Here is a 13,754-nt window from a genome sequence, read left to right as displayed (position 1 = left end):
AATGCGAGTAATATTAGTATACAAGACTTTTGTTATTCAAGAAAAATAATGTTGAAAATAATGATGTCAGAATAGCATTTCACATTAGTTTGCATCATACATATTTTCATGACTTAAATATTCAATTTGTAAAGAATAAGAATTTACATGACTAAATGATGAATTTATGACTTCGTGCTTTCAGTCATTTTAAGGGGGTACTACACCCCTGCCCAATTGTGTGCCTTTTTTGCATTTTTCTCAAAAATTATAGCGCATTGGTGACAAGTAAGATATGTATATTATAGGGGCAAGGACTACAACTACTGCACTGGAAAATCTAGAAAATTTATTTCAGCACAGACAACAGTTGTGGAGTTACAGTCAAAAATGAGGGAAAACCAATATTTGATCAATAAATCAATAACTACTTGCCTTGAGTTGCTGAATTTCCAGTGCAGTAGTTGTAGTCATTGCCCCTATAATATACATATCTTACCTGTCACCAATGCGCCAGAATTTTTGAGAAAAATAGGCACAAAATTGGCCAGGGGTGTAGTACCCCCTTAATTGAATGACTATGATTAAATGACTAATCAAAAATCCCCGGCGAAAATCAGTCCTTTGTCTGATTTTTTTTTATTAGTTTCTTCTAATTATTTAAGTTTTTGTGCATTTAAATTCCTAATTATTTTGTAAAAGAGTTCTAAAATTTCTTGTTACTTTTATTTTGTAAATGTAGATAAAACATTACTTCACCGACATAGCCGACACCAATTTATTAACTTTTATTATTGTAACGTCTCCCTCTAAAGCTCATTTAAGGCCAATGTTGTCATCAGGCGTAGTCTCATTTACAAAGTATTTACTACGTATATGCCGCAGATGGACATGTGTGAGTATGACTACTCAAGAAAAGTATGCTCCTTCACTGATGACATGTTGAAGATATTGCCATCCAACGCGGTGAATGTGATTTTCCGGAAAAAGGGGGCGTCCCGTGGTGCTGCAGCGAAAACATCTATTACTGGGGCAAATCTTTCCAAGGATTTCCTAAAATTGCACCAAATCTTCAATCATATTGACAGTGTCATACCAACAGATTGAAAGTCTTGTAAGTTAGGTAAGTGAGCGGCATGAAAATCATTCCATGATTCGCTTTAAATACGGCTAATTTGAGGCGAAGTTACGCAGCGACTGGTGCCGGCACTTCAGCACAAGTGAGTCATTTTCCCCCCGTGCTGTGTGACTAGTCGAGCTGTCAAGTGTCAGCGAGCCCTGGCAGATGTTAACTTCTTGTGGATATATCTCATCATTAGGAAAATGGCTGCTTTTGAACTAATATTAACTGACGCTGTTCATTTCCTGTAAAAAGTAACATATATCTATTCTGTTCAGGGTATGTTTTGGCTACATGCTTGATGGGAATGTATAACTTGGATAACCCGTTGCACACGGAGCGTTTTGCATGCACACCGTGTTTTCAATTTGTGCATGCTTGAAATATCAACATCAATTACAAGGTCAGGTCGTGTCATTTAAAGGGAAACTTTGTTTAGCAAAGATTTTGACAGCTGTTTGCGATGGTGCATGCAAAGTACTCTAGCCAAAAATTATGTTCTGATGTAGGCCTATATAGGATAAAACTTGACAAATTGAAGAATCTGTTACTAAATTCCAATTTCATACCAAAATCCACTTGGACCTGTCGACCTCTTGCATATTTATTTTGCTGCTTAGGCCTACATTTGTGCTGATATTACAGTGATGGGGTATTGAGCAATTATTGATTTATTTACAAATCAACTCAATGTAAACAGTCCCAATGGATTTTTTTTTATGGAACCCCAATAAACCCACATTGATAATACAGGAAATACTTTTTGGTGGCAGAGGTGGGAACATTCAAAATGAAGGCCTAAGGTGGGTCATCACAGAAATCCAAGATTGTGAACAAGACTAGAGTTCTATTCTAAATTTGCCCAAAAATAGTAAAAACTTGACCTGAGGCTATTATTTATTTACAGTGGCATGCGCAAAGGGGGGGGGCAGGGGGGCCATGGCCCCCCACTTTTGGTTGGTCATTCTGTGGATTTGGCAGAAAAATGTTAAAAATGTCAAAATTTGCTCCTAATCAGACTCCATTCGGGGGAATTGAACAACCTGGCCCCCTCACTTTCAATGTGCTGCGTATGCCACTGTTTATTTATCTATTTATTTATTTATTTTGTTATTTAAAAGTCATATTTTACCAGGGTAGCCCAGTCAGTACAAAATGTATGATAAGAGCTCCCTTGATAGCTAACATCTTGGTGCATTGACCATGTGAGGACTTCACTCCCATACCCTAGCATGCCCTACTCCGTTGATAGCTAACATCCTTGGTACATTGTCCAATGACGATGTGAGGACTTCACCACCCCCATACCCTACTAGTATCCCCTTGATACCGTAGCTAACGTCATTGGTACATTGACTATAGATGTGAGGACTTCACCCCATTCCCCAAATTACTCCCTTGATACCTAATGTCTTGATGCATTGACCATGTGAGGACTTCACCACCTCCATACAATAGTAATTCCTCAATAGCTAACATCCTTGGTACATTGACCATGTGAAGACTTCACTCCCATACCCTAATACTCCCTTGATAGCTAACGTCCTTGGTACATTGACCATGTGAGGACTTCACCCCCATACCCTAATACTCCCTTGATAGCTAACGTCCTTGGTACATTGACCATGTGAAGACTTCACTCCCATACCCTAATACTCCCTTGATAGCTAACGTCCTTGGTACATTGACCATGTGAGGACTTCACCCCCATACCCTAGTAAAATGAATTCCTTTCCCCCATTTTTAATTAAGAACCTAAGAAACACAAATAATTACACCCATTTCATGCACAGTGCATGTGCATTGAAGACAGTGTGCAGCAAACTGTTTATTTACATATTAAGCATGATAAGGGAGATGGTCATTCATTGTTGATATCATTTACTATTATGTGAGGACTTCATCCCCATTCCCTAGTACTCCTTGATAGCTAACATCTTTCTGCATTGACCATGTGTGGATTTCACCCCCATACAATAGTACTCCCTTGATAGCTAACGTCCTTGGTACATTGACCATGTGAGGACTTCACCCCCATTCCCTAATACTCCCTTGATAGCTAACGTCTTGGTGCATTGACCATACCATGTGAGAACTTCAACACCCCCATACAATAGTAATCCCTCGATACAATACAATAATCCCTCGATACAATACAATAGTACTCTCGATAGCTAACATCATTGGTACATTGACCATGTGAGGATTTCACCCCATTCCCTACTATCCCCTTGATAGCTAACGTCTTGGGACATTGACCATGTGAGGACTTCACCACCATACCGAAGTAACCCCTTGATAGCAAACGTCTCAAGGTGTATTGAACATGTGAGGACTTCACCCCCATACCCTAGTACCCCATTAGTAGCTAACATCTTGGTACATTTATCATGTGAGGACTTCACCCATACCTTAGTGCCCCCTTGATAGCTAACATCCTTGGTACATTGACCATGTGAGGACTTGGTACATTGACCATGTGAGGACTTCACCCCCATACCTAAGTACTCCCTCAATAGCTAACGTCTTGGTGCATTGACTATGTGAGGACTTCACCACCCCCATACCCTACTAGTATCATACGCAGTGGCATGGAGTACCCAGGCCGCTCCTACCCGGGGGCTGGAGAAAAGGTGAATTTTACCACCCCTTTCAACAGCCCGAAAAGGTTGGCCCAATTATTTTTGATGGCTTGAAAAAGTGAAGAGCACAAAAAAAAAAAAAAGAAATAAAGAATTATAGGCACCTGAAAACAAAAATACAATTTTTCAAACATATTTGTCAATTCTGCCCTTTTTTATACAATTTGTTACAACATTGTTTTTAAAAGAAGAAAATTTTATCCAAACTATTACATTTCAGCACATCACATCAAAGCTGTTGGGCACCCCATTCCTTTTTTAAAGGAATTTTTATTTGAACAACATATTCCACAGTGACAAATTTTGTCCTGAAAACCTTAACCCTAACAGGATGGTGTAATACAAAATACTACTTGATATATGCGCTGTTCATGCGTTCATCCAAGTGGTGTGATGACGCAATCGCCCTAAGTGATATCATGATATACCGGTATAGGCACGGTTTTGCTGGCCAGCGAAGCCCAAGACCCGTGGCAAAGTGTTGCCGACCGAGTGCTTGGCATGCGAGGGGTCTCGGGTTTGAATCCCACCCGGAGCAAACAACATCTTTCTTTGTTTTCTCTCTTTCCTTCCTTTTTTCCTTTCCCGTCGCCAAAAAGCCCTTAGGCAGAAGGAGTCAAAGCCCTAAGCGAAGCTAATCAGTTTGGTGGAATATTGCAACTGAGAACCAGAGCTTTCATCAGAAAAATTAAACTCGCTACAGAGAACTAAAAATCACCATCACTATGGATAGCTGAAAATCACTGGTAAACTGCAACGTCTGTTATAGTGTAAAAACATTGGGCTATATATTGCTTTTTCACAAATTCAGGAATGGCAAGGATTTGATAATATATCCACATGTATCATTTAATCCATATCGTATTAATCCAAACCTCGAGAAGTGAAATATTGCTATATTATATTGAATACAGTTTGAATTGAAAGAATGAATAGTCCCCATATAAAATGAATGACTATACTGTAGTATTGTTGGTTATAGTGCTTTGGTTTGCATGTCTGTCTGTGATAATGGCAGTCTCTACCCTACATACATAATGTATGTCTTAGCATACAGTTTGTATAGTAGAGAGTGATGACAGATCGGAGGCATGTATGTGAGAGTAATGCGGAGTATTTATTAGGCCTATAGTTAGTGACATGGTAGGCATTGGTGCTGTTCAAACTTGCATAGGAATATCAAACATGTAGCGTCCAAATGCGGACTTTGTGTTTGACAATGCAAACTTGGATGTTATATTCAGACTTCCACTATCTGAATGTGGACATTTTGTAGAATGACTGTGGATGTTATGTTTCTTGACCCCACATATATGTGGGGCTTATGTTATCGCCCAGATGGTTGTTTGTTTGTTTGATTCTTTCTTTGTATCTTTGTTTGGCTGTCCGGGCAGAAGCAAATTCATTAATCCACTGTCCAGCTCCAACGCAATGGCTGATCAACTTCAAACTTGGTACGGTGATAGGGTATGGTGGCCACATGTGCTGTATAGTTTCGTGTCACATTATTTGCATATTTATGAATATTAATGAGCTCATTAGCATATTTTGCCTACATTGTCTTTAATCCGCTTAAAACACATTTTTGACCAAAAATCACATTTTGACCAAAAAATATTTTTTGACCAAAAAATCACATTTTTGACCAAAAATCACATTTTTGACCAAAAATCACATTTTTCACATTTTTGACTAAAAATCACATTTTTGACCAAAAATCACATTTTGAGCAGAAATCACAATTTTAAGCAAAGTCACGTTTTTGACCAAAAATGTTTTCTACTAAAAATCTTTTTTTTTTAAATACTAAAAATCATGTTTTTAACCAAAAAAGATTCTGAAGACATGATAAAATTGGATGGATACTTTCAGATGATACCTGAATTTATCGATCTTGCTAGAGTTTTCAAATATCACGCTCGACTTTGTCTTGCATGGTATTTGAAAACTCTAGCTCGACCGATAAATTCAGGTATCACACTCAATCCGTCCAATTTTATATCAAACTTGGTCTTGTGACAGTGTTCTTTATTTACCAACCTTTGTTGTGGGGGCCACCTTAATTACGAACCGCAGAATTCTAGTTGAAATTGAACAATTGGATTGGGACATATTTTAAACATTGTGACATTTCAATATAGAAACATGGACATTTATACAAGTCTGACAGTTCATCATCGCCACACTGTGGACTTGAGAATGGGGGTCCAAAGTGCTAAATAATTTTGTAGGCTGTTTGGTGCCCTCTGAATGGGTCTTAAAACCGTGGATATCCATGATCAAGTGTGTCCACCTTTTATGAGCAGGGAGTGGGAAGATGTTTCAAGGGGGCTTTCCCCTTGCCCCTTGGCTATGATGTAAGTCAGAAATTGGTAGAGGAGAATTATGAATTGAAGATTACCTAAATTGGCATCGGCTGTCAACATTTCGGAGATTCAAACAATCTCGTTCTCACACAGGCCCGTTATCAGGATTTAAAAAATTTTTGGTGTGGGGGTGCTGATTTTGAAAAAGTGGACTTTTTTCCAAATTTGGACCTTTGTGGACTAGGGGGGGGCAGATTTTGAAAAAGTGGACTTTTTTCCCAAAATTTGCATAAAAAACCCTATTTTTTTCACTCGCTACACTTGCAAATGGGACTTTTTGAGCATTTGGGGATGGGGGGCTGCCCCCAGCCCCCTGGTTACGGGCCTGTTTTCACAGTTTTTAGCACTACAGGTAACCGCTGCTCACCGATTAGATTCAACACAATTGAATATGTATGTTAACTGCCCATACTGACTTATGTAGTGATTATAAATTATGTGGAATGATGCAAGCTTAAAACATACAGGGAAGCACCAATAAGGATTGAGGAAACATGCTTTGTGAAATAGCAGGATCACTAAAAACGACTCCAAAATGCACCATTTTGAACTCCTAAACGCCATTCGCTACAATTCATGTTCACACACCGTGAAACTTGTGTGGCCCCTCCGGGAGAAACAAATTGAGCATTTTGGGCATATCCAGTTCATTAGGGGGATCTTCTGCAATTCAGATTTTCTCAGAATATGATTGACTGTATAGTTAATGTGTACTCTTTTCATTAATTAGCAAACACAAAATAAAATACGGTACAAACTTGATCATTTGGAGAATTTTTCAACGAATCAATACTCCAAAATTAAAAGGGTCTCTTGCTCTTTCATTATTTTGCAAAATTTAGCAAAAAACTTAACAAACTTATTTGGGAATTTTCAGCCTATCATGTAGTCCCTTATCTTCCTGAACTTAAATGGGCTCATTACATGAATATGATTGCATAATTTTCACTAAAATTTGACATTTTGGAATTTGCCTTTATATCTGGTACAAGATGTATAGGGCAATATTTACCCTCCTTAATTTTAATTGGCTCAAGAAACTTTCACTAATTTTTGCACACTCCTTTCTGCCCTGACCGAATCCAAACATGGCCGCTGATATGTTGTGACCATGTGTATCATGGTACATTTTGCGTGGGTGCAGGCTGCATGCATCGTTGTTGTTAATTTCTTATGAACTACGGTGTAATTTGAGTAAATCCTTAAAGAAAGCTGCAACCTATATTCGTAATTCAGTGTTCTTCAATCTTTTTTTTTTCTTGTGGTGATGTTGATGATATGTCTGGCTATTGGTATTCCTTCAAAAAGGCAATTCTCTAGTGCATGGTTTCTTTGCATGTTAAAGAAATGGTAAAAAAAATATGATTAATTTTGTGTATAAACATTGGTGTGGAATTGGGATTTTAAATAGGGCACAGTCAAGCAAAATAATAAAAATTTTGACTTGTACTTGCCTGTTTGTACGTATAAAAAAACATGAAAAAGGCAATGTATTTAACCATATGATAGATTCTTTGCTTAGCCTCTTAATATAGGCATATTCAAAAAGTCAGAATTTAATTAAAGATGGTCATGTGAATAATATTAGAACAAATATGTCAATGAATTCAAAAACTGACATTTGAGGTTCTGTACTTAAGTTGAATCAGGGCCTAGATTTCGACGAGAATCTCAGAATCGATTCTTGTAATGATTCTTGTAAGATTCGGTTGCAAGAATCAACTTCTCTCATTGTATCATACAGTAAATGCAGTGACTATGATGGATTTTGATTCTCGCAAACCACAACGAAAATTCTATGTACTTTTTATGCTACTACTAGAGAATTTTGATCAAAGGTCAACCCTTTCAAAAAATTTGACATTGCGACTCTTCAAAAGTTGTGAAACATGATTTTGTGATGTTAGTGCAAAGACTTCAAATTTACTTCAATACATGTTTTTCTTTTTTCCCCATACATCTAGACACATTAAAAAATATAAGTGGTGCAAGAAACAAGACCGAAAACAAGGAATTACAAACAGGAGGGATCTGCAACGCATACTATGAGTAACCCAGGCAGTCTGCAGCAGCATCATCCACGCCAACAAAGTTCACATCCACAATTAGATACTGCAGGAGGGCCTCCCACATCGCACCCAACTGGGCATGAGGCTGCTGCTCAGGCTGTCCCCATCGGCCTAGACCAGGGTGTGGTGGTGGTGGCGTCATCGGTGTCGTCAGGTGGGGGTGATCCGGGGGAGCTACAACACAATGGGGACGGTACTCCGACTGGTGGTGTAAGGCAGGAATACGAAGGAGATGGAAATAGGACGGTAACAAGTCTAGGAGAAGACAAAACTGTAAGTTTGATAAATATGAATAAAGGCCGCTACAGACTCCCAAGTATTCGACGTAGAATGTTTCATGTTCCCATTCTATTTCCAGTACCGGTAAAAGTTCTAACGAATGTTTGATGATGTAAAATTGATAATATGTTACACAGAATATCTGGTAGAAATATATAAATATCAAATATTCTACATCCAGTAAAAAGTCTGTAGGGTCCTTAAAAAGAAGTAAAATAGCAATCTTTGCCATTCCGACTGCCTGACAGAGTCAGACCCTTGTTCTTAATCAGCATTGTCAAAATGGCAAGTGGTTATCATTCCTGGATGACTATATGACTAAGGTAGTGGACTCCTTCATCTCCATTTGTAGAGGCTATGCATGGTTTTGTTTGAAATGATGGCAATTCTCTCGTGTAATGGGACCTATTTTGATGGGTGACAAATAGGGCTAGCTAGGCCCCTATATCATAAATTGAGCCAAGAGATATGGTAAGGAGACAGTTGTATGGCTGAAGGGAATTACACTTGAAATTGCTGAGATTGGTTACTCAGATGGTTATATCATGTAATTAACCAATCAGGGGCTCTGTAAGAAAGAGTTGAAGAAGAGTGTCAGAATGGTCCATTATTGATGACATATTTGTAATTGTTACATGTTCAGTTATTTTGGGTAAGAATTCATCTAGGCATTACCTTAGGTGCCCTTTGTAACTACACTTCATCATTTCCAATGTGGTTGCTGTTGGAGTGTGAGACAAGGCATTCTTGTACGGACGTATACACATTCTGTGGGCTTTAATAGGTTGGCATGCATGATTTCAACTTTCTGCATGCGATCAGAGAAATATGCACCTAAATCACTTCTTAACTGTAGGTGAAATAATATAGTAATAGTCTAGGATAAAGTTAAGTTAGGGATAGGAATAGGATCAGGCTCTAGAGATCTATGTAATAGGATAATGATTTAGTGTTACAATCTGAAGAAACTTGAAAGAATAATTTTTGAACCGTATGCTTCATGGCTTCAAAAATATTCTGCTATCATCTATGGTTTTGAGCATGGTTTCTGAATTCTGCTACCACTTTTCAATCTGGCAGCATGATTAATACTACTAGCTCTAATCAAGCAAGGCCAATCTGAATGCCTGACATACGTAACTAGAGTGAAAACTGGTATGCATGGTCTTAGGATTTGAATGTTACTCTATTACGTCGCTGATGCTTCATCTTAAGAGGAAACCATTTCCGATTTTAGCAAAATGGTAGAATTGGTAATCAGGAAGTTTAGTACATTTAGTGGTGGTATGCCTAGGGGTAGGCTTTTTGTCATCTCCTAAGGGGTGCTGAAAACAATACCAGATTAATAAAAATTCAATGATATAATGATTCAATATGGCCACCTCGATAGGATCAGCACAATGAGCACATGATAAATTCATATTTGCAATATAACTGCATCTACATGTAGCAGTGGTCTACAAAATATTTAACACAAAAATATCATGTCGGATATATGCCCACACTAGTTCTATATGAGGCCATTTGTACACATTATGATCTTGTTTTATTTTGATTCAGAAAAATCCCCCGCATGGACCACCATAATGGATGGTTTGAAGAAGAATTTGATCCTACCAAGCATACAGCGCCATTTGCCATCCAAATCCATTTTGAGATTGGAATTTATCAATCATTTTCTTATATTTTCAGTAGGCTACTTTCATCACAGATATTGGAACAATACAATTTTCAGACATGCTTTAAATATCATGAAACCATAAATCTCTTTGTAACACTCCTGATGAGATTACATGTATTTCGGTGTCATATACAGTTTTGTGTGGAAATGAGCAATTTATGGGTATAGAAATCACTATGGGCCACAATGGCCGCATCCTAATGGCATAGTTCAATAACCTCAATTAAACAATCATAGTGCAAAATTTGACCTCAAGTCGCAGAGTATGAGTTTTTGTACCTAAATGTTCAAATTTCATTCAATGAATGTGTAAATGTGTTAGGGTTAAAGAACTTTGCCCTCATAGATGAGCATGTTGTGAATAGTGATAAATTGCTCATTTTTCCTGGTTGTATAAGAAATTCAGTTGTAATTTTCCTGTGTCGAAACCCGCTGCTTCTGCTCGCTGTGTCTCACCCCCACATGCATGGAACTAGCACAATTGGTAATTATGGATATTATTTCTGTAGGAAAAAAATCTATAGGAAAAGTATTAAAGGGATATCAGTCCCAAGATATCAGTAGTTGGGTTATATTCAAATTATTTTTTTTCAAAATTTAATAGGCCTGTATGCAGGATCTTTTAGAGGATGCAGAATTTCCAAAATGTGGATCTTATGTGGAAAATAAAATCACTTTCATGCCAAAAGTGGACTTCGCCCCCCTGTAATGGACTTTTGGGAGTTATTTTAAGTAGTTTAACATGAAAATGTTAATTGTTTCTTTCTAATTTGGATCTTCTTGGACATTTTTACCCTGTTTTGTGGAGAGACATTTTTTTGGGTGGAGGAGGGAGGAGCTGCCACACCCTGTACACCCCTTCCTCCCTGTGTATGGTCATGAAAGTTATCAGCATAGCTTTAGAATCAACTAATGTGATTTGGCAAAATTGAAAATTTGACAGGGGTGGGCAATAGGAAACTAAATGATCCAATTTCCTTAAAACCGATAATTGAGAAAATTTCCCATATAAAAGAGATGGCATAACGATTCTGTACTTCTATACAAAGCTAAATGTAGCTGAATGAAATTCCAAATGCTACATGTACCATAAGGCAGACAGAAATACATAATAATACAGACCATACCTCTGGGTCACCTCAATTAGTTTTAATGATGACCTCAAGTTAACCTATATTAATATCATTGACTTCATATTATCAGTGAAACAAGCTTATTAAATATTGATTAGAAAGGTCAATGTTTTATTATCAGTCTGGCTGTGTTGATATGAACGGTGTGGGGGGCGGGGGTGTGTTTGCTTCACATTCCAACCGTGGACATTACTGCAACCATCCCCGTAGCTCCCTATTTAGCTATTGTACCCTACACACTAAAAACTACGGGGTTATATTTTCCGTGGTCATTTTGAATTGACCACATTTGGGGTTGTTTTGACCCTTCAAGGGGGTTGTACTGTTTTAATTTGACCACATTCACGAGGTCATTTTAGCAACGACGAACGTGGTCAAAAACTTAGTGGTCATTTTGCCGATACCGTCGCGCATTGATATCAGTTTCAATCTTCCGCTTTGAAAATCTCAATTCATAAATGAGTTTAAACATGAGCTGCAATTAATGTTTGTTGATTAATAAATAAAACTTATTAAATTTTTTGACCGAAGTTACCCAATTTGTCAACTTTATAATGACTTGCATTTCGGAACTATTTGCACACACGGTGTGCATCGGCTTTCCATGTGGTCACATCAGCGCCATATTTGTTCTGATTGTGCAGCTCAGCGGATTGTCGTGTGTGCTTGTCTGCATGATGGAATATGAAAAGTTAGTTGAAAAGTGAGACTGCAAGGATGCATAGACCCTTGTCTATGCACGCAGATTCATTCCAATTTCATGCTGTCGTGGCGGTGTCTTGGCTGCAGTTGTTATAAGCTTATATCATGTAAGCTTATAATACGTGAACTGTCATAGGCGATGACTGACTGCGTGTGAGTGTGATACACAGATGCATTTTGCAGTTTATGTAATGCTTTCTCTGTGCAGAAACACACTTATGTCCTGGTGGGACCAGCATGACCATAGGCCTACTAAAAAATCCATGCAAACAACCCCTAAATGTGGTTATTGAGTAACCCTATAAAACAACCCTTTCAAATGGGTCATTTCATTTGACCCCGAAATGAGGTCATTAAGTAACCCAATAAGGCAACCCTTTTGAAGGGGTCATTTCATTTGACCCCGAAATGTGGTAATATTTTGACCCCAATGGGTTACTATTTGACCCAAATACGTAGTCATTGCAATGACCCCGACCAATGGGGTCAAAATGACCCCGTTAGTGGTATGGTGTTTAGTTGATAACTATGCTGGGGTCAAAAATGACCCCGTTTGGGTCATTTTTTGACCCCGTAGTTTTAAGTGTGTACAATTTGAGTCGAGGGTCTATATATCAACACCCCATAGTATCAAAGATTGGTTGATATGGGTGTTGAACTCAACCATTTTTCAAAACCCCTTGCTCTTAGACTAAACGTATTACCAACATACACCAAATTGGAATCAGCGAAATTTGTTGCCTTTGTAGGAAAACAGCAATTTTATGATATCGTAATTGCAATAATAATTTTCCTATACAGCTCCACAGTTAAATTTTCAAGATATAAATATTTTTTTTCCCATTTAACCTCATTAGACTCAGTACACCGGTCGATCTTACCGCTTCCGATGTTGATTAAGATACTTCTTGCATCGATCCCGAGATGCGGAAAAACCAATAGTCATTTTGTCCCACATAAATGAATAAATAACAAAAACCCCGATCCCCGGTGGACTCACCCAAAAGGTGACGTCACACCATATGATCGTCCTTATCCTCCTTGGTCTCCGACTGACACAGACGTGCCTATCGATTGTTCATAGCACTGTGTATCAATTCTCGACCAAAGGCGAGATATCTGGTTGTAGTTTCACACCTTAGGTAAAACCAAACCGGTATTGTTCGCTGAGGATAGTTTTGACGGCATTTTCTAGCGAAAAAGTCACAAAAACGATCCAAAACTTAGCTACATATCGTGCCTCCGTTTGTATACGGGACACACGAGCAATTCAAAATTGCCGCTCGTTGACGCCATTCATTTTGTTTCCCACGTAAAACAACCATTGCAGCCTGTAAGTTACAATAGATGTTTGTACATACACATTGTATTTCATGTACGGTAGGTTATTGTTGCTATGTTAGGGTGATTACTCTATCGTTATGTCTTCATTACCGTCCAATAAAGACGAAGTTAATCAGATATTCATACGGTGGGGATTGGTAGGGACCCGTCTGACATTTTAGTAATAAAGTTAGCCAGTCCTTACTTTACCACTAACGTTAGCGACCAGCCTCCGTGCTCAGGTTTGCTTACTGGGCTTGAGTCGCGCGTGTTGGGGGGGTAGTGCCCCCCTCCCTTTCTCCTCCTCGCCTCGGCCCTGTCGGGCTTGCCCTTCCCTGGTGACGGAGCGCCGGGACCCACACCGCTCTGTTTCACCCACAGGGAGTGCTCACGATCTTCTAGATGTCTTTCTTTTGCTTAGGACTCTCCGAGTTCCAGCTTGACGATTTGGATAGGCTCC

The 13,754-nt window shown here is 38.6% G+C and overlaps 1 protein-coding gene across 6 annotated transcripts in view; it reads left to right on the top strand.

Annotated features, from left to right (window-relative positions):
* Nucleotides 1-916: 916 nt before the first annotated feature.
* LOC140150449 (RNA-binding motif, single-stranded-interacting protein 2-like) overlaps nt 917-13,754 on the top strand; it is a 435,798-nt gene continuing 422,960 nt past the window's right edge. For 3 of the 6 annotated variants that reach the window (XM_072172466.1, XM_072172461.1, XM_072172467.1), the window contains exons 1-2: nt 917-1,102; nt 8,072-8,449. In XM_072172466.1, the coding sequence (XP_072028567.1) occupies nt 8,153-8,449 (297 nt within the window). In that variant the 5' untranslated portion in view covers nt 917-1,102; nt 8,072-8,152. The remainder of the gene's footprint in view (nt 1,103-8,071; nt 8,450-13,754) is intronic. The other 3 variants (XM_072172464.1, XM_072172463.1, XM_072172465.1) reach the window with 3 other exon arrangements.

This window comes from Amphiura filiformis, chromosome 4 (assembly GCF_039555335.1).
Source record: "Amphiura filiformis chromosome 4, Afil_fr2py, whole genome shotgun sequence".
NCBI classification, from domain to species: Eukaryota; Metazoa; Echinodermata; class Ophiuroidea; order Amphilepidida; family Amphiuridae; genus Amphiura; species Amphiura filiformis.
This window is presented reverse-complemented; position numbering and strand designations above follow the sequence as displayed.